Source organism: Girardinichthys multiradiatus, chromosome 13, assembly GCF_021462225.1.
Source record: "Girardinichthys multiradiatus isolate DD_20200921_A chromosome 13, DD_fGirMul_XY1, whole genome shotgun sequence".
NCBI classification, from domain to species: domain Eukaryota; kingdom Metazoa; phylum Chordata; class Actinopteri; order Cyprinodontiformes; family Goodeidae; genus Girardinichthys; species Girardinichthys multiradiatus.
Genome location: NC_061806.1, coordinates 35572898 through 35600525, shown reverse-complemented (window position 1 = coordinate 35600525; position 27628 = coordinate 35572898). Strand labels below are relative to the sequence as shown.

Sequence of the window (27628 nt, the reverse complement as noted above, 5' to 3'; positions counted from 1 at the left end):
TCCTCCCTGATGGCCGAGCTCCTCACCCTATCTCTAAGAGAGTGCCCGGCCACCCTACGGAGGAAGCTCATTTCAGCCGCTTGTATCCGTGATCTCGTTCTTTCGGTCATGACCCAAAGTTCATGGCCATAGGTGAGGGTAGGAACGTAGACCGACCGGTAAATTGAGAGCTTTGCTTTTCGGCTCAGCTCTCTCTTCACCACAACGGACCGGCACAGCGCCCCCATTACTGTGGCAGCCGCACCGATCCGTCTGTCGATCTCCCGCTCCATTCTTCCCTCACTCGTGAACAAGACCCCGAGATACTTAAACTCCTCCACTTGAGGCAGGAAAATGTGTTTATTGTAAAACCTTTTCAGATGTAAGCCACTCAGGGGGATCCGACATGCAGCAGTTTATTTCAGATTACACATCGATTAAAGAATCACAACATCACAACTCAATGACAGAGAAAGTTGTAACACTTAGTGTCCACTGAGATCCAGTGCCTTACAAAAGTATTCATACCCCTGGATTTTGCACATTTTTGTCACTTTAAAACCACACACATCTGTGTATTTACTTGGGATTTAATGTTGTACAATTGTGAAGTAGAAGGAAATCTTTTTGATTGAAAATAGCTCACCTCTGTCAGATTGGACGAAGAGTGTCAGTAAACATCAATATTTAACTCTCACCACAGATTCTCAATTGAACCTAGACCTGAGCTTTGACTGGAACATTCAGACACATGACCACATTTAATGACAACATGCGTTTCGACGTGGTCCGTTTGTCAGATTAAAGGTGTATTCACAAAAACGGGCTTTATTTTTTTCGTTAGGTGCACTTTCACCTAGTACTTTTTGCAAGTGAACTCTAACTTGTAAATAAAGTGTGACAATCGTTGCTCCCAGACAGAAATGAGCACAGACCAGGAAATGGAGGACAACTACTCTGGAAGTCCTGCAAGCAGCCCCTGTTCTGAATATTTGTGCCATTATTACAGCTGCAATATCACTGTGAGGGTCAAGAGCTCCAGTTTCCTGTAGTTGGGTTGAATCAGGGCCGGTTCGTATACAAACACCAGAAGCGAACAGCACCAGAGTTTGTTTGGAAGCGGACTGAGACCACCTGAAAAAGAGGTTCTCGGTCTCGTTTCGTCCACACCTGAGTTTGAGTATATTCACACCTGCACAAAAGACCGGGACTAACGTGAAACCGAACTCTGGTCCATTTAAGGCGGACCAAAAGTGGCTGGTGTAAATACACCCTAAAAGTACCTTTTGAAACTAACCTTTAAGGAGGTATTAAAAACATACTTTTAGCCCACATCTTTCTATTAAAGATGTATTTATTGGTCTGATGTAACAATCTAATTTTAAATGTGCTGCTTTCATTAGCCCTCTTTAAACAGGCTTTAAAAAAAAAAAAAATCAGGCCGTCTATAATTAAACTATATAATGTGTTTTACTTAGTGAATGAACTTTTCAATAATATTCTAATTTATTGAATTAGTCTGGACAGCCCCACACATCTCCCAGGTTCTTACTTTCAAACTCTCTGAATGGACCACTAGCTGCTTACTCGGCACTTTCAATGACATTGGTGGTGAGCGCTCTGAGGCAGGAAGGCCTTCCTGTATGGCTTTCTTCTGCTCGGCTCTAACTGTCAGACTGCATGTGTCTGCCTCCGTCCCAGACGCATGCTTTTTTGCAGCCTTTAACAAGTTATCTCCCAGGATTCTTAAGATTTAATCATGGTGTGCCGATTACCCAGAGTTTTTTGTGTTTCTTCAGAACCGTGCACCCATCTACTTTTCCCTTTTTTCTACATTGGAGTTGTGCCCACTGACTTCCTTATTTTCTTCCAGGATTGCCTCATATTTTGCTTCATCCATCTTCCGATCAACTCTTCCCACCTTCCCTACAGATTCCATTCATTAATAAAGCTTTCCAAGACAACCAGGCCTTTGGTGAATAAGTAATTCTCCCAAAACCTCACAAATACCATCAAGCGATTGCGGTAACTGATAAAATGATACTGAAAAAGAATCCTCCTCCTCCCAACACACAATTATGGACTAATTCATGTTGGTTTGATGAAAACCCAATAAAGTAAATTGCCGTTTCTTCTTGTAGCATGAGAAAATGTGGAAAATTCTTTAAGGGTATGAATATGTTTAATAGACGCTGCATCTCTACCTCACTGGTTATTTACCAGTGTGATTTTTCACATGTTTCACACAAGCACTTTTCCATTTGAATGTTGCCTGACACACGTGGCAGCTGAAAGGTTTTTCTTCTGTGTGACTTCTCATGTGACGCTTCAGGCTGTTAGACTGACGGAAGCTGCGGCCGCAGACCGAACAGCTGAATGGCTTCTCCCCAGTGTGTATTTTTTTGTGTTCTGTCAGATAGGCTTTTCTTTTAAAAGCCGTTTTACAGACCGAACAGCTGAATGGTCGGTCCTCTGTGTGAAATCTTTTATGGTACAATAAAGTTACTTTCAAAGTAAAAGCTTTGTTACAGACGGAGCAGCTGTAGGGTTTTTCTGCAGTGTGATGAGTCATGTGATAGCTTAAGCTTTCCTTCCTGCCAAACCTTTGTCCACAGATGGAGCAGCTGAACGGTTTTTCTTCAGTGTGACATCTCATGTGCCGAATAACATTCTCCTTCCTATTGAATTTTTTCCCACAGACAGAGCAGCTGAAAGGTTTTTCTGTTGAGTGACATCTCATGTGTGAGGTCACAGACTCCTTCCTTGAGAATTTCTGACCACAGACCGAGCAGCTGAAAGGTTTCTCTCCGCTGTGCGTTCTCATGTGTATAACTAAGCCTCGTTTCCAGGTGAAAGCTTTGTTACAGATGGAGCAGCTGAAAGGTTTCTCTCCTGTATGGATTCTGTTGTGTCGTACCAAACATGATCTTCGTTTAAATGCTTTACCACATTCACCACAGATGTGAACCTTCTCATCTCTCTCACAGCTTCTATCACCTACAGGGAATTTGTTGTTTCTCACAGAGTCGGAACCAGATTCAGCTTCACCGCTCTCCTCCCAGTTTCCATCGCTGACGTCGGTCGCTGAAGAATCTGAAGTTTTGTCTTCCTCATCAGATTCTAAACATTCATCTGGTTCTGGTCCTGCATCGTCTCTGCTCAGCTCAGTCTTACTGTGATGAAGCTCTGACAGCTGGGGTTTCTCCTCATCATCTTCACTCTTTACAGCTACAGGATCAAATATGAACTGCATGATCTCAGCATCCTCCTGTTCTTCTTTAATCTGTGGGGGCTTCTGATCCTCCTGGTCCGGTCTGGAACTCCAGTTCTGGTCTTCAGCAGGAAGCTCCTCTTTGATAACCAACAGCTGCTGGATGTCTGGAGGAAACACAAACACAGAGAGGTACAGAAAAAAGTTCTCTTCCAGAGCCGTTTTTCTACCTGCAAAAAGTGTTTGTCCCCTTCCTGATTTCATATTCTTTGTATGTTTGTCACACTTAAGTGTTTCAGGTCGTCTAACAAATTTAAACGTTAGTCAAAGACAACACAAGTAAACACAAAATGCAGTTTTTAAATGAAGGCTTTTTAGGGAGAAAAAACATGGCCCTGAGTGAAAAAGTAATTGCCCCCTGTGTCAAAACATAACTCAACTGTGGTTTGTCACACCTGAGTCCACTTTCTCTAGCCACACCCAGGCCTAACTACTGCCACGCCTGTTCTTAATGAAGAAATCACTTAAATAGGTACCTGCCTGACAAAGTGAAGTAGGACAAAACATCTTCAAAGCTAGACATCATGTTGAGATCCACAGAAATTCAGGAATAGAGAAATAAAGTAATTCAGATCTATCGGTCTGGAACAGATTATAAAGCCATTTCTAAAGCTTTAGGACTTCAGTGAACCACAGTGAGAGCCATTATCCACTAATGGCGAAAACATGGAACAGTGGGAAACACTCCCAGGAGTGGCTGGCCGACCAAAATTACCCCAAGAGTGCAGGGACGACTCATCCAAGAGGTCACAAAAGACTCACAACAACATCCAATGTGTCAGTGTGTGAATGTGTGTATGAGTGGGTGGATGACTGATTGTAGTGTGAAGCGCTTTGGGGTCTCTGGGGACTTGATATTCAAGTGTAGGCCATTTTCAATTTACCAAGCAAAGAACTGGAGGACTCACTTGCCTCAGTTAAAGTCAGAGTTCATGTCTCCACCATAGGAAAGAGACTGGACAAAAATGGCCTGGATGGCAGAGTTCCAAGACGAAACCCACAGCTGAGCAAAAAGATGATTAAGGCTTGTCTCAATTTTTTCCAGAAAACATCTTGATGATCCCCAGGAGTTTTGGGGAAATACTCTGAGGACTGACGAGACAAAAGTTGAACATTTTGGAAGGTGTATCCCATTACATCTGGCGTAAAAGTAGCACCGCATTTCAGAAAAATAACATGATGCCAACAGTAAAATATGGTGGTGGGAGTGTGATGGTCTGGGGCTGTTTCTGCTTCAGAACCTGGATGACTTGCTGTTATAAATGAAACCATGAATTCTGCTGTCTACCAGGAAATCCTAATGGAGAATGTCCGGCCATCTGTTTGTGACCTCAAGCTCAAACAAAGAAAACAAAGTTAAGACTTTGGAGTGGCCTAGTCAAGGTTCTGACCTGAATCCTATTGCTGTTGCCTATGCCGTGGCATAACCTTGAAAAGGCACTTCATGCTAAAAAAACCCCTCCAATGTGGCTAAATTACATCAATTTTGAAAAGATGAGAGGGCCAAACTTCCTTCACCGTGCCTAAAAGACTCATTGCAAGTTATCGCAGATGCTTGACTGCAGTTGTTGCTGCTAAGGGCCCAACCAGGTATTAGGTTTGAGTGGCAATTGCTTCTTCACACAGGGCCATGTAAGGTTGGATCTTTTTCTCCTTTAATAATAAAAACCTTCTTTTAAAAACTGCATTTTGTGTTTATTTGTGTTGTCATCATATTTAAATTAGTTTGATGATCTGAAACACTTAAGTGTGATAAACATGCCAAAACTCCTTGAACCGCCACCTTAACGTGGTGGAGGGGTTTGAGTGCTCAAATGATCCTAGAGGCTATGTTGTCTGGGGCTTAAATGCCCCTGGTAGGGTCTCCCATGGCAAACAGGCTCTAGGTGACGGGTCAGACAAAGAGCGGTTCAAGAATCCCTCCTGAGGACGAAAACATTGAGGCACGTGACGTCGCCCGGTACGGCGGAGCCGGGGTCCCACCCTGGAGCTAGGCCTGGGTCGGGACTCGCTGGAGAGCGCCTGGTGGCCGGGTCGCTCCTCACGGGACCCGGCCGGGCTGAGCCCGAACGAGAGACACGAGGCCATCCCCCAGTGGGCCCACCATCTGCAGGGGGAACCGTGACGGACCGGTGCAAAGAGGATTGGGTGGCGGATGAAGGTGGCGGACGAAGGTGGAGACCTCAGCGGCTCGATCCCCGGATGCTTAGGCTGGCTCTAGGGACGTGGAATGTCACCTCGCTGGGGGAGAAGGAGCCTGAGCTTGTGCGGGAGGTCGAGAGATATCGACTAGAAATAGTCGGGCTCGCCTCCACGCACAGCGTGGGCTCTGGAACCCATCTCCTTGAGAGGGGTTGGACTCTCTTCTACTCTGGAGTGGCCCACGGGGAGAGGCAGCGGGCTGGTGTGGGTTTGCTTGTTGCCCCCCAGCTCAGCCGTCTCGTGTTGGGGTTTACCCCAGTGGATGAGAGGGTCGTATCCCTGCGCCTTTGGGTTGGGGATAGGTCTCTGATTGGTGTCCCTGTTGGGGGTGCTGGATAGTGCCCCTCCTGGGGACTCCATTATTCTGCTGGGGGACTTCAACGCCCACGTGGGAAATGACAGTGACACCTGGAGAGGCGTGATCGGGAGGAATGGCCTCCCCGATCTGAATCCGAGTGGTGTTTCATTATTGGACTTCTGTGCTAGTCACGGATTGTACATAACGAACACCATGTTCAAACATAAGGTTGTCCATCAGTGCACTTGGCACCAGGACACCCTAGGCAGGAGGTCGATGATCGACTTTGTTGTCGTATCATCAGACCTTCGGCCGCATGTTTTGGACACTCGGGTGAAGAGAGGGGCTGAGCTGTCCACTGATCACCACCTGGTGGTGAGTTGGATCCGCTGGAGGAGGAGAAAGCCGGACAGACTTGGTAGGCCCAAGCGCATAGTGAGGGTCTGCTGGGAACGCCTGGCGGAGCCCTCGGCCAGGGATGTATTCAACTCCCACCTCCGGGAGAGCTTTGACCAGATCCCGGGGGATGTTGGAGACATAGAGTCCGAGTGGACCATGTTCTCCGCATCTATTGTCGATGCTGCTGCTTGTAGCTGCGGCCGTAAGGTCTGCGGTGCCTGTCGCGGCGGCAATCCCAGAACCCAGTGGTGGACACCGGCAGTAAGGGATGCTGTCAAGCTGAAGAAGGAGTCCTATCGGCTGTGGTTGGCTTGTGGGACTCCTGAGGCGGCTGACGGGTACCGTGAGGCCAAGCGTGCTGCGGCCCGGGCGGTGGCAGAGGCAAAAACATGCGCCTGGGAGGAGTTCGGTGAGGCCATGGAGAAGGACTACCAGTTGACCTCAAAGCGATTTTGGCAAACCGTCCGTCGCCTCAGGAGGGGGAAGCAGTGCTTCGCCAACACTATTTATAGTGGGGGTGGGAGGCTGCTGACCTCAACTGAGGACATTATCGGGGGGTGGAAGGAGTACTTCGAGGATCTCCTCAATCCTACCATCACGCATTCCGTGGTGGAAACAGAGGCTGGGGACTCGGGGTTAGACTCTTTCATCACCCAGGCTGAAGTCACCGAGGTGGTTAAAAAGCTCCACGGGGGCAAGGCTTCGGGGGTGGATGAGATCCGCCCTGAGTACCTCAAGTCTCTGGATGTTGTTGGGCTGTCATGGTTGACACGCCTCTTCAACATTGCGTGGCGGTTGGGGACAGTGCCTCTGGACTGGCAGACTGGGGTGGTGGTCCCCCTTCATAAGAAGGGGGACCGGAGGGTGTGTTCCAACTACAGGGGGATCACACTCCTCAGCCTCCCTGGTAAGGCCTACGCCAGGGTATTGGAGAGAAGAGTCCGGCCGATAGTCGAACCTCGGCTTCAGGAGGAGCAGTGTGGTTTTCGTCCCGGCCGTGGAACACTGGACCAGCTCTATATCCTCTACAGGGTGCTCGAGGGTTCATGGGAGTTTGCCCAACCAGTTCACATGTGTTTTGTGGACCCGGAGAAGGCATTCGACTGTGTCCCTCGTGATGCCCTGTGGGGGGTGCTCCAGGAGTATGGAATAGGGGGCCCTTTATTAGGGGCCATCCGGTCCCTTTACGAGCGGAGCAGGAGTTTGGTCCGCATTGCCGGCACTAAGTCGGACCTGTTCCCGGTGCATGTTGGACTCCGGCAGGGCTGCCCTTTGTCACCGGTCCTGTTCATAACTTTTATGGACAGGATTTCTAGGCACAGCCAAGGGCCGGAGTGGGTCTGGTTTGGGGACCAGAGGATTTCGTCTCTTCTTTTTGCAGATGACGTGGTCTTGCTGGCCCCCTCTAGCCAAGACCTACAGCATGCGCTGTGGCGGTTCGCAGCCGAGTGTGAAGCGGCTGGGATGAAGATCAGCTCCTCCAAGTCCGAGGCCATGGTTCTCGACCGGAAAAGGGTGGCTTGTCCTCTTCAGGTTGGAGGGGAGTTCCTGCCTCAAGTGGAGGAGTTTGAGTATCTCGGGGTCTTGTTCACGAGTGAGGGAAGAATGGAGCAGGAGATCGACAGACGGATCGGTGCGGCTGCCACAGTAATGGGGGCGCTGTGCCGGTCCATTGTGGTGAAGAGAGAGCTGAGCCGAAAAGCAAAGCTCTCAATTTACTGGTCGGTCTACGTTCCTACCCTCACCTATGGCCATGAACTTTGGGTCATGACCGAAAGAACGAGATCACGGATACAAGCGGCTGAAATGAGCTTCCTCCGTAAGGTGGCCGGGCACTCCCTTAGAGATAGGGTGAGGAGCTCGGCCATCCGGGAGGAGCTCGGAGTAGAGCCGCTGCTCCTCCACATCGAGAGGAGCCAGTTGAGGTGGCTCGGGCATCTATACCGGATGCCTCCTAGACGCCTTCCTCGGGAGGTGTTCCAGGCACGTCCCACCGGGAGGAGGCCCAGGGGACGGCCCAGGACACGCTGGAGGGACTATGTCTCTCAGCTGGCCTGGGAGCACCTTGGGCTCCCCCTGGAGGAACTGGAGGAGGTGTCTGGAGAGAGGGACGTCTGGGCGTCTCTGCTGAGTCTGCTGCTCCCGCGACCCGGTCCCGGATAAGCGGAAGACGACGAGTACGAGTACGAAACATGCCAAAAAATATGAAATCAGGAAGGGGAGCCAACCATTTTTCACACCACAGTATGTTTTATACATAAAGGCTCCAAAACATTCATTTTTGTTACCATCTCAAATGTGTGTCAAAGCTGTACATTAAACACGTTGTTTTCTTTGTTATGTGTCACTATGGTAATGAAAATGGGATTATAAAGCTAAAACATCTGTGTTTTTACATTTAAAAATATTGATTAATCTTTGCTTTGTTTTACTTCTCTCTTGTGTTTTGAGTCTTGCTGGAGTCTTTAGTTGCAGCTGACCCCGGGTCAATTCACACCTTCACATTTCCCCCTCGTACTTCCACTTTAGTTTCCACGTTTGTTTTGTAGCAATATGTTGTTACAAATTATGAAAAAAAAAAAGTTTTATAAAAATGATCAAACCTCACATATTGAATTAATTTTAAAACTTTCCATTACTCTCGATTCCCATATAAATTGTTTCTGATCCCCCTTTTGGCCAATTTAATCTTACGAAAGATTATGGTACCTGATAATCATACCAAAATAAGTAAGTGATCCCCTGGATTTTTTATGTTGGTTTATATTATTTATTAGAATATAACCACATTTACAAGCAATAGACTATGAGCAGATTACAGAAAATTACAAAAAAGTTATGAAAGCAGGCACATCTTCCAAGCTGTTAATTGTTTTAAACTAGTTTCTGTATTATTTTATATTTCATATTATTTTACAAATATATGCACCATTTGTACAGGTACATTTTATTCTAATAAGGTACAATTCAAGATTAACACTCCCTATTCAATCAGTACAAAACAGCATTTCCACGTTTAGTTTTCATCGACTTTAAAGATATCTTTATTATTTTTGTATGTTTTTAATGTGTATGTTTGTGTCTCCATTTAACTGCTAACTTTGCTGCTGATACACCAGGGATTTATCCACTGAGGAAGAATTAAAGGATTAATCTATTCTTATAGAGTTGCATTATGTTTTCAGTTTATCTTATGTTTTTTGACAACAGTCTGCTTTTCCAATGAGCTAAAGTTTTACATTTAAACAAACTCATGTTAGGTCTAAAAATAAGATTTAAACTCTATATCAACATTGATTAAAGATTAACAAAACACAACCACATATGCACCTGTTCTTTAAATTCACTACGTGTTCAGACATCAGTCGATTTCTTTTTCTACATTTAAAAATAGTTACAATGTTGTTTTGTTTTACTTCAGCCTTATGCAGGTATAAAATCGTCAGTAGTTGAATAGCCTTTATGCAGTAATGAAACACTGAAAAAGCTTTAGAAAAGCATGATTACCATGAAACTTAGAGTCCATCTGCTCACTTTGTGTTGGTTCCTCCATCACCGTCACTTCGTTTTTCTCCGACACTTTGTACTTTTGAGGTTTTCACACAATCACAGCAGGAACTTTTCGCTCCTTACAACCCATCAGAAACAGTTTGTTCCCCATCGAAGTGTCTCTCTGACTCGCCATGTTTCTTGGTGCTGACGGTCTGCTTCCAGCCAACGGACTAAGCTAACCCTCACAGCTGCTGTTGCTCCGAGAAGAAAACTAAGATAAACAACAAAAAATAAATACTCCTCAAATCAGCTAAAAATCGCTGTGGTTTTTAAAACATGCTCTAACGATACTAGAAAGGTCGACAACACCTGGAAATGTCCAACTAGGTAAAGGAAACGATGCTTTTTTTTCGCACACTAGCTTCTGCTGCTCAGAGACAATCACTTCCGCTGGTGAGCGGGTCATGTTTGACTTCAAAATAAAAGATCGATGTGAACCGCACCCCAACACCTTAAAGTAGCTACAGTAGCTGTGGTAACGTGGACCATCTACTATCCGATTAAAAGTGCTTTATACACTGCCTGCCCAAAAAAAAAAAGGTCACACACTAATATTTCGTTGGACCGCCTTTAGTTTTGATTATGGCACGCATTCACTGTGGCATTGTTTCGATAAGTTTCTGCAATGTGACAAGATTTATTTCTACCCAGTGTTGCATTCATTTTTCACAATGATCTTGCATTGATGATGGTAGAGTCTGACCGCTGCGCGAAGCCTTCTCCACCACGTCCCAAAGATTCTCAATAGGGTTAAGGTCTGGACTCTGTGGTGGCCAATCCATGTGTGAGAATGATGTCTCATGCTCCCTGAACCACTCCTTCACAATTCAAGCCCCATGAATCCTGGCATTTCATCTTGGAATATGCCCGTGCCTTCAGGGAAGAAAAAATCCATTGATGGAATAACCTGGTCATTCAGTATATTCAGGTAATCAGCTGACCTCATCCTTTGAACACATACTGTTGCTGAACCCAGACCTGACCACCTGCAGCAACCCCAGATCATAGCACTGCCCCCACAGGCTTGTACAGTAGGCACTAGGCATGATGGGTGCATCACTTCACCTGCCTCTCTTCTTACCCTGATGCACCCATCACTCTGGAACAGGGTAAATCTGGACTCATCAGACCATATGACCTTCTTCCATGGCTCCAGAGTCCAATCTTAATGCTCCCTAACAAATTGAAGACTTTATTCCAAGTTAGCCTCACTGATTAGTGGTTTTCGTAAGGTTACACAGCTGTTCAGTCCCAATCCCTTGAGTTTCCTTTGCATTGTGCGCGTGGAAATGCTCTTACTTTCACTATTAAACATAGCCCAGAGTTTTACTGTTGTTTTTCTTTGATTTGATTTCACCAGTCCTCCCTATTATACATGAAAAGGAAAACATTTAACTGCTAAATTCCAAGAGTCTCCATATGTGATGGAAATTCACCACCATGGGAACTCTAATAATCAGTTATTTATAAGACAAAATATATCAGTACCAGGACAATGTTCCATGCTGGATTCGTGTTGTTCTGGAGTGTCACAAGGCCCAGGTTGATCTGGTGGCTTCTTTAACCTGTCATCCCTTCTCTTTTTCCAAAGGTTCCTCAAATAAAAACAAATGGCATTGTAGAGAGATACATTGTGGATTAACATTTGCACTGCATCTTCCTTTTTTTCAAAGCAGTACTTCAAAGCCAGCATATTAACTATCATGGCAATAGAAGCGAGGAGAACAAATAAAGAAACCGTAAATAGGGATCAAGGCTAACCTTCCATTCCTTTCCATCTTTGCTTTAGGATTTTTTTTACAGCACACAAACACAGAAGGCACGAAATCAGGACTTTCTCTGAAAATATGTTTATTCGCCACTTGCTAATGATGTTTATCTAAAAGTAACTTTTTTAAAGGTTTTTTTGGCTCTAGTGGCCTTTATTGAGCAGTAAGTTGAAATATGGTGGAGAGAGAAGGGGAAGACATGCAGTAAATTGCCCGAGAATCAAACCCTGGACAACCTTGTTGAGGACTATGGCCTCTGCTTATGAGGCGCATGCTCAAGCAACCCAGCGCCCCCTATCTAAATTTAACTGCTTTAAATAATAGGTCTACACTTTACAAATGTTTATGAAAACCAGAGTTTCTAATGAAATCAAAGTGTAGAAACATAACCTTATCTGACAGATGAGCGCATTTTTGATAATGTCATTAGTTTAATCTACCTGCTTCATAGCCTGATGCCACAGCTGCTTTTGGTGGCTCTGAAACAATCAATTGCCCCTAGGTAAGAGACACATTGAGCTTGGCCCTGCTGGTTTACTGTTAGATTGTGTTTGAAAACTGGCCAGACATATGTGTCTGTACATTTGAGTCCCAGACTGAATGAAAGAAACAAACTGAGGTTTGGAAGTCAGCTATAAGCCAGGTTTGTTTTATAGATGGAATTATGCTGCCATAATTGTGTTGAAGCAGTCAACAGAGACATTCAAAAAAACAACCATTCACACACTCACTCACACCTCACACTAGTGAGAATCTCCAATTAATCTAGCCAGCAGCTTTTTGAATTGTGGAAACCCAATGGAGTACCCTGGAGGGAGCTAAATATTAACAAGGATAACACTTTATTGTATTCTTAAAAAAAGCCACTAATGAAAAAATAATGCATGTTTTTGGATATTTTTGATAACTTTACAAACATAATAGGGGCATAAGTATTCATACCCTTTGGACACAAAACTTAAGCTCAGGTGCAGATCATTTCCACTGATTATGCTTGAGATGTTTTGTACACCTTCATTAGACTCCACCTTGTCAAAATTCAGTTGACTGAACATAATTTGGATGGAAAAACACTTTATATAAAGGTCTAATAGCTGACAATGCGTAACAGAGAATAAACAAAGAAAAAATGTCAAAGGAAGTCTCTTTAGACTTCGACTGAATTTTGTCAAGACACAAATCTGGGGAAGGAGACGAAAAATAATCTGCAGCCCTGAAGATAAATCAAGCATTGTGGTCTATTGGAGATAAATGAAGCTTGGAACCAAAACTATGTGTCATGTCTGAGGAAAAACAGGCACAGCTCATCACCCAGCTAAAGCAATCACTTTAAAGCATGGTGGTGGAAGCATCATTTTGTGGGGATGTTTATCTCCTGCAAGACTTAGAGGATAAATGAAGGAAGACAGCAGCCAAATCCGGATATTCATCAAGAAAACCTGCTTCAGACTTTAGACAAGGGTGAGGATTTATCTTTCAACAAGACAATGACCTGAAACCAAAACAAGGAGGAGTGACTTCAAAGGCAGTTACTGAATGTCTGAGTGGGCCAGCCGGAGAATAGCCTTAAATCCAACTGAACATCTGGCTTAACGCTGCTGTCATTCCAATCTGACTGAGCTCGATTGAGAGGATCTGCAAGGAAGAATGTCAGAAAATAACCCAAGCTTGTAAAACACAACAAAGAAGACTGGAGGCTGTGATTCCAACAAAAGACACTTTAATAAAATTTTCAGACACACCAGCTTAAAAATGCACACCTCTCTAAACAGCTGTCATTGCCTCATCCTTATGGGAAACTGTACATTTTAGAGAAAAAACTAACTACTTCAAATCAAATCTGTAAAGTTAAATGTGGAAAAAACATGAATAGATGTGAAAACTGTGTATTACATAATCAGCTTCGAACATGTTTACCTTTTAAAAACAACACTGGAGATGGTGTACAGGGCTGCTTTTCAAAAATTTCCAACCTTCCTGAAGCTTCAACCAGTCTGTGCAGCTGAACAGTTACTCAGCTGGATGTAGGAGGCACTCTTCCATTTAAATGTTGCCTGACAGATGGGGTCGCTGAAAGGTTTTTCTTCATGTGAGGTTTTAGAGTTGTACTTTGTCGGAAACTTTGACCACAGACCAAGCAGCTGAAAGGTTTCTCTTCGGTGTGGATTTTTCTGCGCTCTGTTAAATAAATTTTAGTTTTAAAAGTAGTTTTACACATAGAACAACTAAATGGTCTCTCATCTGTGTGGATTCTGGTATGTTTTATCGGAGTTAGTTTTAAAGTAAAAGCTTTGTTACAGACTGTGCAGTTGTAAGGTTTGTCTGCAGTGTGGCCCATCATGTGATATGTTAAACCCTCTTTACGTTTGAACTTTTTTCCACATACCAAGCAGCTGAAGGGTTTGCTTTCAGTGTGACAGATCATGTGCCGATGTACACTACCTTTTCTTTTGAACGTTTTTCCACAGATTGAAGCAGAGCAGCTGAAAGGCTTTTCTTCTGTGTGACATCTCATATGAGAAGTTACAGTTTCCTTTCTTGTGAACGTCTTCCCACAGACGGAGCAGCTGAAAGGTTTCTCTTCACTGTGTATTCTCATGTGTTGTGTTAGGTCCCTTTTCCATATAAAAGCTTTGCTACAGATGGAGCAGTTGAAGGATTTTACCCGTGTGTGGATTCTGTTGTGTCGTAACAAATTTTGTCTGCGGCTGAATATTTTACCACATTCAGTGCAAACACAAACACAGCCAGGTCAAATGGGATTTTCACCTTATGATCTCAGATCATTTTACTATACTGTTAAGAGATCAGCCAATATAGGTTCACCTATGGCACTATTTAGAAATCATCTCCTCTCTCCAGATTTGAGTTCAGATATGGACATATGTCAACATTTGAAGTTTTGGTTTATCACATAAAATCCTAATAAAACATAATCAAAGCCGTGTTTGTAATGGGACACAATGGGAAAAAGTTAAAGGGGTGTGTAGGGTTCAAACGAACAATTATTTTGCTAACATGACTTAACTTCTCATTTAACCAGTTAATAAATCAGATAGCAAAACGTGCTTAAAACTGGTTAGTGCTGTGCCAGAGTCCAGTTTCTGGACCAGGCCGTGTGAACCCATCCCGGACGGTGAAGCGGACTAGAAAACCATACCCTGGCACGGTTACAACTGCGCTTTATTTGAAGCCTTCAACTTGGGGTGTGTTCACACCTGTTACATTTGGTGCGCTTTATAAGGACCAGAGTTTCTTTCCCCCCTTGTGTCCGGACCTTTTGTGAAGCTGTGAGTACACTCAAGTGAACCCTGGACTGGCCCAAACAACCAGACCCAGACACACTTTATGAGGTGGTCTCTGTTTGCTTCCAAACAGACTCTGGTGCAGTTCGCTTCTATGGGGGAATAGGAACTGGCCTTGATCCGACCCAACTAGAGAAAACATATGCCTTTTAGGATTTAACGAGCCACAGTAACGCCATGTGAAAAATAAGCCCTTCAGTGTTGCAAACGTTACTCCTGTATGGATGCTACAAACAATGAGCAGTGGACAAAAATCAGAAATAGAACATTGCGAAACCTACGTTGAATGAGCTGCACTACACTCACACTGATTCTGCAGCTGTAATAACAGCAGAAATATGCAGCATGCAGAACTTCAAAGATAGTTTTCCTCCATTTCTGGGTATGGGCCATGTCCAGCCCCCATCATTTCTGTCCAGTGGGAGCAACGATAATCATGCAGCTGGCTTTGTTTATAGTTCACTAGCAAAAAGTACAATGTGAAAGTGAACCGCACCAAATGAAAAAACTAAGGTCCGCTTTTGGTCCGGACCAAACAAGGGGACCAAAGGATTGTCCTGGTGTGAATACACTTTAAACAATTTCCTGCTGCATTATATATGCATATCTATTCAGGTATATGCTTTCCTTTAATACAGAAAGCCCATTAGGTAGTTTTAAGTTTTGCATGATTTAAAATTTAAACCCAGCCATTTATTAATATTTCCCCCATCTTTTAGTAGCTATGTTACCATCTGTAAGTTTTCATTAAGAATTTGAAATCTTAATGTTCATTTCAGGATAAAATTATGTTTAATTTGAAATTTAATGCAAGCTGAATGTTTTTGTTCAGGCAAAATATTCTCTGATGCTGACACTGATGGTAAAATATAATTTTCTAGTGGCAAAAGTGACCCTTGGGCTGAATAAAAGGACTATTACATGTTAATTAACTAACATCTGAGCTAACCGCTAAGAAGGGAGAACATTTCTCACAAATTGTTGGGTGGATGTTTCATGGAAATATCTGACCTTAAGCATTTTTTTGAGATTTTCACAGGGTTCAATGCAAACTGCGGGTCACAAATTTTCGCATAATTTAATCTTTTAAGATGCTACAGCTCTCCTTGTTTTTAGCCTACACACCTAACTTTGGTACCATTTGAAATTTATTTTAATGTCTTAAAATGTTTTTAAATTTATTTTGTTACACTAATTGTTTAGGATCTTTGTTTTCAGTCATTAACTCCGGCTGGAGGTTAATAAAATAATCCATATTTAGAAAGATGTAGAAGAAAACTTACCTTGAAAGTGAGAGCCCATCTGCCTACAGTGTGTTGGTTCCTCCATCTCCCTAAGTTGTCTTTTCTCCAACGCAACAAAGTTTTCACACAATCACGGCAGAAACTTTTCTCTTCTTAAACTCCATCAGAAACACAATCTGTTCTCCACCAAAGTGTTTGTCCTGACGCGCAGTTGTTCTCAGGGCATCATGTCTGCTTCCAGCTAGCAGGCTAAGCTAACACTCACAGTTGCTGTTGCTGCCGGGAGGCTATTTAGCTAAATAAAACAAAAAAACAACTTAAAAACTTTGGAATTATGATAAAACATCGTGGTGACTGTTGGGATACCATGTTTACAAGAAAGTAAGATTACCTCAGCGAGAACATTTCTTAAACTGAAAGAAGAAAAGTGAAGTTTGTACACGTAGCTTCTGCTGCTGGGAAACAATCACTTCCATCGGTGTTTGGTTACATTCGCCTTCAAAATAAAATCTCGAGGTGAATCACACTTGGAACACGAGTGCCCTCATATGGACAACCGACCTAAAAGTGTAACATGTGAACAAATAAGAGTAGAACAAGTAATTACTCAGACCATTTAAGAGAAGAAACTCTAGAATATGTTTTTATACATGAAAATAGATGATTTAATTACAAAAGTATATATGAAAGAATTTGTGGCCAAGATTGTGAGCAAGAACACATCATCAGTAAGTGTGAAACGATATTAAATTTAATTTGTTCTTTCATTAATTCCAGTTCCATCACATTAAAGCAGATGCCCAAACCAGGTTGTGCTCTTCCAGGTTGTGCAGATGTTAACCCTTTCAAAATACATTCTTTGAACTGTTTGTTATGTAAAGATCTAGAAATAAAATCACGTTTAAATGTAAAGAGTCATATGTTGCACAATTTTCTGTTGAGTCTCAGTTTTTTAAATACATGGTGGTCTATTGATCAAAAAGTTGAGCTTTATAAGAATCCCTTCCTGTTCATGAATGCTACACATAACACATATACTTGTTTATGATTAACTAATTATTTAGTTAGCAAGCTAAATATTTAGTTTCAAACTGAATGTTTTGTTAGCAAACTGAATACATGGCTCCAAATTGAACATTTATTTACAGACATTTAGCTTTAAACTAAATCTTTAGCTGACTTTTTAGAACATCCAAAACCAACAAAAGTTTTCTGTTTCCACGTCCGTCTGTCAAAGCAGCTTCCAGACAGCAGCTTTGATGTGGGTTGAGCTCCTTGCCTCTGCCTGAAAACAGATCTGCTTTGATCAATGACAGCTGAGCAGGTTTAATTATTGCTAATTCCTGCAGGTAGATCATTTTTTAATTGTAGCCAAGTAACCACATTTTCTTGCAGTAGAGTGAAAATTTGAAAATTACTCTAAATCACAGATTTTAAAGGGGGAACAAAATATGCGAATATAACAAAGGAGCAAAATCACCAGAATCAGTTTTGCTTTTCTTTTAAAAATAGCTTTGCTAACAGAACAGCTGATGATTCTTTATAACAGTTATATCAAAACTTACTGTAACTTCCAGCTCTGTATGTGAAGCCAAAAGACTATTCAGCTGCATGTCTTTTAATGTGTGTCACACAAGCACTTTTCCATTTGAACTTGACATCACAGAAGGGGCAGCTGAAGGGTTTTTCTTCAGAGTGCCGTCTCATGTGACGCCTCAGAGTTGCGCCTTGACTGAAGCTTCGGCTACAGATGGAGCAGCTGAAAGGCTTCTCTCCAGTGTGGATTTTTGTGTGTACGTCTAGAGAGTATTTTTTTTTGAAAGACGCTTTGCAGACAGAACAGCTAAACCGTCGGTCCTCTGTGTGGAACCTGGTGTGTTCCATTAGAGTTGCTTTCAAAGTAAAAGCCTTGTTACAGATGGAGCAGCTGTAGGGTTTCTCTGAAGTGTGATTCAACATGTGATTCGTCAAACTTTCTTTACGACCAAATGTTTTTCCACATATTGAGCAGCTGAACGGTTTGTTTTCACTGTGACATGCCATGTGGCGAGGTACACTCTCTCTCCTTTTAAACGTCTTCCCACAGATGGAGCAGCTGAAAGGTTTCTCTTCAGTGTGACTTTTCATGTGAGGACTTATACTTTCTTTCCTTTTGAATGTCTTCCCACAGATGGAGCAGCTGAATGGCTTCTCTTCAGTGTGACTTTTCATGTGATGAGTTACACTTCCCTTTCTTTTAAACATTTGTCCACACACGCAGCAACTGAAAGGTTTGTTTTCAGTGTGACATACCATGTGCCGAGTTATGTCTTCTTTCTTTTTAAACTTTTTTCCACAGACCGTGCAGTTGAAAGGTTTTTCTGAAGTGTGACGTTTGATGTGAGAAGTTAGGGTTGCCTTTCTTAAGAATGTTTTTCCACATATGGAGCAGCAGAAAGGTTTTCCTGTAGTGTGAATTCTCATATGAAGCGGTACGTTCTCCTTTCTTCTGAACTGTTTTCCACAGACGGAGCAGCTGAAAGGTTTCTCTTCACTGTGTATTCTCATGTGTATTGTTAGGTCCCTTTTCCATATAAAAGCTTTGCTACAGATGGAGCAGTTGAAGGGTTTTACCCCTGTATGGATTCTGTTGTGTCGTAACAAATTTCGTCTGCGGCTGAATATTTTACCACATTCAGTGCAGCTGTGTAACAGCTCACCTCTCCTGCAGCTTGTATCACCTACAGGAAATGTTTTATTCTTTGTGGAGTCCAAACCTGACTGAGCTTCACTGCTCTTCTCCCAGTTTCCATTACCGACATCCGTCTTTGAAGAATCTGAAGTTTTGTCCTCATCATCTGATTCTACAGAGAGTCTGTTTTCCTCAATCTGGTTATGATGAAGCTTTGAGATCTGAGTATTTCCTTCATCATCTTCACTTTTAACAGATACAGGATCAAATGTGAACTGCATGATTTCAGTGTCCTCCTCTTCCTCTTTAATCTGTGAGGGATTCAAGTTCTCCTGGTCTAGGCTGGGACTCCAGTTCGGCATCTCAGCAGGAAGCTCATCCTTGATCACCAACAGCTGTTGGATGTCTGCAGGAAACACAAACACAGACAGGCTTTACCCAACACACTCCAGTCAAATGTCTTATACAATGTTAAGGTGATTTTCTCCTTATGACCTCAGATCATTTTACTATACTGTGAAGAGATCAGCCAATATAGGTTTACCTACGCCACTATTTAGAAATCATCTCCTCTCTCCAGATTTGAGTTCAGATATGGAAACATGTCAACATTTGAAGTTTCTCACCTCACAGCCCCACATTATCTGTCCACATATCCCCACCTTCCACCTTTGACCCTCTCGTTCAGGTCTGGCATAGAGAAGGTTTTATCCAATTTAAAGATCATAGAGCATAGTTTGTACAGCTGTCCACAAATGTAGGTATTTTGTTTAAATCCTTGCAGCAAAAAAAATTTCTTTATTCTCATCTCTGTAATTTAACAAATGTCATGCCCACCAACCTTTATGATGAGTTTCTTATCTTCTATCCATCTCGGTGTAATTTAAACTTAGTATAAACAGAGCTGCTCTGTAAAGGCCTCAGAGGCTTGTTACAGAGCATAAATGAACAAATAGCTTCATGAAGAACAAACAGAACAAATCTATCAGGAATAAGGTTGTGGAGAGAATCAAAGCATTGTAATGTTATAGAACAATATTCCTAGCTTTAACAGGATCCTGGAATAAAACCTGCTAACGGCTTCCAGTGGGACAACGACACTAAACAGCAAGAGCTGCAAGGGGATGGTTTATATCAGAGCATGTTCATCTGTTAGAATTGCCTCAGTTAAAACTCAGAAATTGTGGTTTGACCTAAAAAGTTATGATCTCCATCAGACCCGACTGAGTTTGAGCTATTTTTTCAATGAATGGGAAAAACTCTTGATCAAAGCCAGTTGGTATATCCTAAAAGACATGGAGCTGTAACTGCAGTACATGCAGGTTCTACAGAATACTGACTCAGGAAGACTAAATACATGTGCATGCCAAACCTTTTAGATTTTTATTTGTATATACATTTATCATTTTTTTCTATTGCACAATTATGCAATATAATACCAATAAAATGATTAATAAAAGCTTGTCCACAGAATCGGCCTAATTAAAGTCAAGACCTAAGTCCAACTCAGAAATTGTGGTTTGACTTAAAAAGTTATGATCTCCATCAGATGCGGCTCAGTTTGAGCTATTTAACAAAGAATGTGAAAAACTCTTAAAAGGATCTTGAGGATGGTTGATAAATCCTAAAAGATTTGGAGCTTTAACTGCACTAAATGCCGGTTCTACAGAATACTGACTCAGGAACACTTAATACAAGTGCATGGAGAACCTTTCAGATTTTTATTTGGAAATACGTTTGGAAATCATTGATCATTTTCTTTCCATGGCACAATTATGCAATACTTTGTGCTGGTTTATGACACAAAACACCAAATAAAATATATTTAAAGCTGTGTTGGGACAAAATGGGAAAAACCTGAAGAGGTGTGGATACTCTTACGAGATACAGTATAAATGAGCATCCGCAGATCACAATGAAGAGGCCCCTCTAAACTCAAGCAGAAAGTTGTCCACCTCAATGCTACCAGAATTTTTAAAGTAGTTATATCAGAAACAGTCATTTGCCATTGACACAAACATTTTATTTCCCATATGTGACGTTGAGACCAGCAAGAACCCTAGAAGAGGACACATCAGTCCTTTGGTTTTACTCTTGTAAAGTGTATTACTGAGGTAAAGACTGCTGCTTCACCCACCCATATTCAGTGGTTTTCAGACTTCATGACCTGCCTCAGTCTTAAATAGATCCTGGGTTATACTCAGCATCAGACTGACAAATCTGAAGATCTAAGGTCCATTCCTAATATATTATTCAAGTCTTCAACTTGGTGATTTCCTTGCTGCACCACAATTTGATGTGCATGTCAGTTAAGGTACAGTTTATGCTCTCCTTAAGTACAGAAAGTCCAATAGGTGGGGTTAGGTTTTTATATAATTTGAAATTTTTTTCCAATATATAATTTTGTGGGAAATATAATAAGCAAACAGTATGTAAATGTACATCTGGTTGTTCATTTTCCGAAGAAACCTAATTTAAATAATTTCAAGTCTAGAGATTTACTTCAAATGTTCAGGTCTTCATGGAAAGGTGGCTTTTAGATTAAACTTGCTGGTAAACTTGGTTTAAAACCAATCAACCTTATGTATGTGTAGTTGATTCTCTTTGTAAGAAAATGTTAAAGTAATTTTTACTTGAGTTGTCTTGTAAATCATAATTAAAAAGGTAAAATAAATCCGCACAACAAAGCAGCATCTGCATTTTGTTTGGTATCCTCTTAGTTCTGAAGACAATCATTAGTCTCGTCACTGTGATAAGATAAAATTATGTTTCATTTGAAATTTAATGCGAGCTGAATGTTTTCATTCAAGGTGAATATTCTCTGTCACAGACATTGAAGGTAAAATACAGTATAATATTCTAGTGGAACAAGAGATCATTGGGCTAAATAAAAGGACTATTACAAGTTAATTTACATTTAAGCTGAACACTAAGAAGGGAGAACATTTTTCACAAATTGCTGCGTGGATGTTTCATGGAAATATCTGAAGTTAAGCATTTCTTTGAGATTTTGGGTCATAACTTTTCACAGGGTTCAATATAAACAGCGGGACACAAATTACAACATGATTTCATCTTTTAAAATGCTACAGCTGTCCTTACTTTTTGCACACCTAACTTTGGTATCATGTGAAAGTTATTTTAACTTAAAGTAATCTTTTTCCATTGACATACAACTTTTGAAATTATGTTGATTATAAACTGACTTTGTTAAACTAATTGTTTATGATCTTTGTTTTCAGTCATTAACTGCAGCCTAAAGGTTAATGCAATAATCCACATTTACAAAGATTTAGAAGATAAATTACATTGAAAGTGAGAGCCCATCAGCCTACAGTGTGTTGGTTCCTCCATCTCCCCAAGTTGTCTTTTCTCCAACGCAACGAAGTTTTCATACAATCACGGCAGAAACTTTTCTCTTCTTAAACTCCATCAGAAACACAATCTGTTCTCCACCAAAGTGTTTGTCCTGACGCGCAGTTGTTCTCAGGGCATCATGTCTGCTTCCAGCTAGCAGGCTAAGCTAACACTCACAGTTGCTGTTGCTGCCGGGAGGCTATTTAGCTAAATAAAACAAAAAAACAACTTAAAAACTTTAGAATTATGATAAAACATCGTGGTGACTGTTGGGATACCATGTTTACAAGAAAGTAAGATTACCTCAGCGAGAACATTTCTTAAACTGAAAGAAGAAAAGTGAAGTTTGTACACGTAGCTTCTGCTGCTAGGAAACAATCACTTCCGTTGGTGGTCGGTTACATTCGCCTTCAAAATAAAAGCTCGAGGCGAATCGCACTTGGAACACGAGTGCCCTCATATGGACAACCGATCTAAAACTTTATCATTTGAACAAAACCAATCCTATTCTAGTTCTGAAGTGAACAGGAGTTTTAAACTTTAAGAATTTAGCTTCTTAATGTAGAAAACTGTCATCAGTAAAAATAATGTACTTCATTGCCTGAAAACCAGTACCCCTCATGCAGACTGGAAGACTAGGAAAACCTGCACCAAAAGGTCTTTCCATAAGATTTATTTATTCTTCTGGGCATTAATGTATCAGGAGTAATGCCTCTATGTTCAAAGGTTTGTCAATGTGAACATGATTGAAAGTTTACTTTAGGGACTATTTGAAAGATTTTAATGCCAGATAAATAATGTAATATACACAACACTGGAATAAAAACATATTTTGTATAACAGAAATCAAAGTGAATCCTGACTGTACAATAAAAACATGAGAAGATAGCTTCACAGAATACATTTCCATGGTAACATATCAGTCACTGATTTTGTGAGACTACATCTAGTACAAATCACAAAACAATCCTAATCTATTTTATCATTACAGACTATTTTCTTTTCAATTTCATTCAATGTTACGATACATTATACAAACGGACATTGTAGGCATCGAGAGTGTATTGTCAAATGACAACTTTGGCCTTTAAAACAGCTACAGAGATGATGCACAAGGCAGAGTTATGAAACTAAGACACACATACAGGGATCAGAGACAGTGGAGCTTACTTCAGATGACAAAAAATAAATAAAATCAACTAAAGCTCACCAAGATGACTTTTTAGAACATCCAAAACCAACAAAAGTTTTTTTGTTTCCACATTGTCCGTCTGTCAAAGCAACGTCCAGACAGCAGCTTTAATGTGGGTTGAGCTCCTTGCAGCTGCCTGAACAGTATCACTGATCTGCTTTGATCACTGATAGTTAAGCAAGTTTATTTATTGCTGATGCATGGCTTCTATCCTTTTTCTTCGCCAAATTGTAGTCCCATTTCATGCGCTCTTACGTACTGCCCTTTGTCCCTTTCTAGTTCCTTTTCTACCTATAAAACCATTTTGTACTCTTGTACTCATATTGTTTTTGTTTGCAGTTGGATCCTTTCATGTGTAACAAAATCATTTGTCAAAAATAATTCTCATAGATGCCCTATAACTTAATTTAGTGTATATTCATTTGTAAAATTTTAACATTTACTCTTATTTCTGTTCATTTGGTTTCTGTACCTCATTTGGGCCAGTTGATACTTAACACTCCTTCAGTCCTGGAGGGGTCGCACAGACCCCGAGTGTGCTACTCGATTTTCCCGTCTCTTTCGTGGTTTTCCCACATGCCGGGCTGCAGGGAGCCCTCCACATCACATTTCCGACCACTGCCCTAGATTTTTGGTCCTGTGGGGTCAGAGCAACCATGCGTGCAGTTCTATCTGGTGCCTCCCGTGACATCTGCCTCGCTTTGTACTAGCGCTTAACCAGGACTGCAGGAGGGTTAAATAATCTATGACAGATCATGACTCCGTGTTCAAACCAAAATAACTCTATGCGACCTCATGCATGTAGATGATTTTTATTAATGGGAGTCACGTAACATTTTCTTGCAGTGGCCTGTGAGTGAAAATATGGTGAAGTGGTGAAATCACCAGAACCCGAATCTGCGAGAAGGGGGTCTCTGCAGAGCCTAAGTGGGAGTTTCTTGGGTGTAGGAGGAGTTTGTGTAAGACATGATTGGTCGGATTGATTATTTCTGGCAGGGTTTGAAGAAGCCATGATGGTCGAATTTAATTACTCTCTTCCCAGTGAACTGCAGCACACTCACCAATTTAACCAACACGTTACACTTTTTAAATTTGATTTGGATTTTATTAGGCTGCGCTACGCGCTTCGACTGCATGGTGATAAGCGTCAAGACTAAACAAACAAAAGTCATAAGCACCAGCAGCTCACCCATTGCTTCTGCTCACTAGTCAAGCAATTAGCCATCAAGCTAAATCAGGCTACCCCAAAATGTATAGAGAGTAGTTACAGTGCCTTGTGAAAGTACTCGGCCCCCTTGAACCTTTCAACCTCTTGCCACATTTCAGGCTTCAAACATAAAGATATAAAATTCAAATTTTTTGTGAAGAATCAACAACAAGTGGGACACAATAATGAAGTGGAATGAAATTTATTGGATGTGTCAAACTTTTTAACAAATAAAAAACTGAAAAGTGGGGCGTGCAATATTATTCGTCCCCCTTGCGTTAATACTTTGTAGCGCCACCCTTTGCTGCAATTACAGCTGCAAGTCGCTTGGGGTTTGTCTCTATCAGTTTTGCACATCAAGAGACTGAAATTCTTGCCCATTCTTCCTTGCAAAACAGCTGGAGCTCAGTGAGGTTGGATGGAGAGCGTTCGTGAACAGCAGTCTTCAGCTCTTTCCACAGATTCTTGATTGGATTCAGGTCTGGACTTTGACTTGGCCATTCCAACACCTGGATACGTTTATTTGTGAACCATTCCATTGTAGATTTGGCTTTATGTTTTGGATCATTGTTTTGTTGGAAGATAAATCTCCGTCCCAGTCTCAGGTCTCTTGCAGAGACTCCAACAGGTTTTCTTCCAGAATGGTCCTGTATTTGGCCCCATCCATCTTCCCATCAATTCTGATCATTTTCCCTGTCCCTGCTGACGAAAAGCAGGCCCAAACCATGATGCTGCCACCACCATGTTTGACAGTGGGGATGATGTGTTCAGGGTGATGAGCTGTGTTGCTTTTACGCCAAACATATCGTTTTGCATTGTGGCCAAACAGTTCGATTTTGGTTTCATCTGACCAGAGCACCTTCTTCCACATGTTTGGTGTGTCTCCCAGGTGGCTTGAGGCAAACTTTAAACGATACGTTTTATGGATATCTTTGAGAAATGGCTTTCTTCTTGCCACTCTTCCATAAAGGCCAGATTTGTGCAGTGTACAACTGATTGTTGTCCTATGGACAGACTCTCCCACCTCAGCTTTTGATCTCTGCAGTTCATCCAGAGTGATCATGGGCCTCTTGGCTGCATCTCTGATCAGTCTTCTCCTTGTTCGAGATGAAAGTTTAGAGGGACGGCCGGGTCTTGGTAGATTTGCAGTGGTCTGATACTCCTTCCATTTCAATATGATTGCTTGCACAGTGCTCCTTGAGATGTTTAAATCTTGGGAAATCTTTTTGTATCCAAATCCGTCTTTAAACTTCTCCACAACAGTATCTCGGACCTGCCTGGTGTGTTCCTTGGTCTTCATGATGCTCTCTGCGCTTTGAACAGAACCCTGAGACTATCACAGAGCAGGTGCATTTATACGGAGACTTGATTACACACAGGTGGATTCTATTTATCATCATCAGTCATTTGGGACAACATTGGATCATTCAGAGATCCTCACTGAACTTCTGGAGTGAGTTTGCTGCACTGAAAGTAAAGGGGCCAAATAATATTGCACGCCCCACTTTTCAGTTTTTTATTTGTTAATAAAGTTTGACACATCCAATAAACTTCATTCCACTTCACGATTGTGTCCCACTTGTTGATTATTCACAAAAAATTTAAATTTTATATCTTTGTGTTTGAGCCTGAAATATGGCAAAAGGTTGAAAAGTTCAAGGGGCCGAGTATTTTCGCAAGGCACTGTAACGGTTTAGGAACAGTTAGCACAAAGCTCCTTCAGCACACCAACTGCTAACCAGTCTATAAGATTTTATTCCACCGCGGTCAAGCTAGTTTTAGCTTGGATATCAGATATTCATGCTCCACGAATTCAGCTGCTTCTTCCTCACGTTTGACCGGATGCAGATAGTCGGATCTCGGGCAGCCGCTCTCAGCTTGCTCCCTCCTCTTACACACGGTGGTTCGCTTAGCGACCGTCAATACATTTTCAAACCAAACACTCTTGAGAAACAGAAAATAGCAACTTTCATGTCTTGTGACCCTGTGACACAAAAATAACGGCAAATCCTTCTACTAGACTACACAGATGAGACTTTTTAACTGATTTTAATACATTTTCACATTTTTTTAGAAATTTATGTACCGTATTTTCCGCACTATAAGGCGCACCGGATTATAAGGCGCACCTTCAATGAATGGCCTATTTTAGAACTTTTTTCATATATAGGGCGCACCGGATTATAAGGCGCATAGAATAGAAGCTACTGCAGTCAAACGTTTGACTGGGGTTGCGTTATGCATCCACTAGATGGAGCTGTGCTAAAGATAATGTCAACAAAACAGTCAGATAAGTCAGTCAGTCAAACTTTATTAATACACTACAAACCAGCGTTCTGATAACTCCATTCACTCTCATGGTAAGGTCTCCTCTACATAGAAATCTATTAAATAGAGCCAACCGCACGTTAGGAATGCATTGGAGTCTATGAAGTTGAAGTTGAAATCAAACGTTAGTTAAAACGTGAAAGGGAACTTTTCCCTGATTCAGTAAACACGTAAAAGAAACAGTTTGATGCACTAAATCAAACGTTAGTACTGTTAACCTTTCCTGTTTCTGTCCCCTGACCGTAGTCTGATGACACAGGGGAGACGCTTTCTCCACGGCCGAAGTTACTAGTTTCCTCGGGGTTAACTCCCTCACTCATACGTTGCTGAGTTGAGCATGAAGAAACAGCATCAAAACACTGAGTTGTTGACGAGATTCGGGGGTTCTTTTTAATGACTTTGCAGCACGTAAAAACACAGGGCTTACAGACTCATACACCGCTGCTCCGGTCGCCGTCTCTACCCACCCCACACACACAATAATACCGACGTCACTCCTTCACTCTTGATTCTCAGCTACGGCAGCACACAGCGCCACCTCTGTCCGGAGGAGTAATGTCAACATCTTCCATACACACACACGAAACATACACCCCACACACTGAGCTTCTAATCACATATAGTTCAGGCAATTCCTGCACACACAAGTTATACACACACAAGTGGTGTTGGACTAGGAGTAAGCACAGTACAGGTGTTTACCGCTATTACTTCGGCGACGCCGCTGACTACGGTAGCCGTAATGCTGCAAGCGGTGCGGCTTTGTAGTTTACCTGTCGTACTGAAACATTTTGACAGAGCGCCGTGTACAACCAGTATGGATCAACCAATTAACCAATTGATCCATATATAAG

General features: G+C 41.9%; 1 protein-coding gene across 7 annotated transcripts; it reads right to left on the bottom strand.

Moving 5' to 3' along the window:
• Positions 1 to 379: 379 nt before the first annotated feature.
• LOC124879487 (gastrula zinc finger protein XlCGF57.1-like) lies at positions 380 to 22456 on the bottom strand. 7 transcript variants are annotated; one of them, XR_007041040.1, is made up of 9 exons: positions 22351 to 22456; positions 21999 to 22254; positions 17585 to 19096; positions 16411 to 16580; positions 16059 to 16314; positions 13388 to 13648; positions 13004 to 13105; positions 11190 to 11296; positions 380 to 3357 (listed from the first exon to the last, which is right to left on the bottom strand). XR_007041040.1 is itself a non-coding variant. In XM_047384098.1 (6 exons), the coding sequence occupies exons 5-6, from the start codon at positions 11203 to 11205 to the stop codon at positions 2192 to 2194; spliced, it is 1182 nt and encodes a 393-aa protein (XP_047240054.1). In that variant the 5' UTR covers positions 11206 to 11296; positions 13004 to 13105; positions 13388 to 13648; positions 16059 to 16314; positions 16411 to 16580; the 3' UTR covers positions 380 to 2191. The 7 variants fall into 7 exon arrangements, 4 of the variants coding, with proteins under 4 accessions (XP_047240054.1, XP_047240053.1, XP_047240052.1 ...); XM_047384098.1 differs by lacking the exons at positions 17585 to 19096; positions 21999 to 22254; positions 22351 to 22456; XR_007041039.1 differs by lacking the exons at positions 380 to 3357; positions 11190 to 11296; positions 13004 to 13105 and having other exon boundaries at positions 13169 to 13648.
• Positions 22457 to 27628: the final 5172 nt, after the last annotated feature.

What these genes read in the sequence shown, in the direction of transcription:
- LOC124879487 (XM_047384095.1), bottom strand. Translation starts at nt 22,044, where the DNA reads ATGGAGGAACCAACACACTGTAGGCTGATGGGCTCTCACTTTCAAT. An exon ending in GATGGGCTCTCACTTTCAAT is followed by an intron (nt 19,097 to 21,998) that starts GTAATTTATCTT and finishes TGTTTCCTGCAG; the next exon opens with ACATCCAACAGCTGTTGGTG.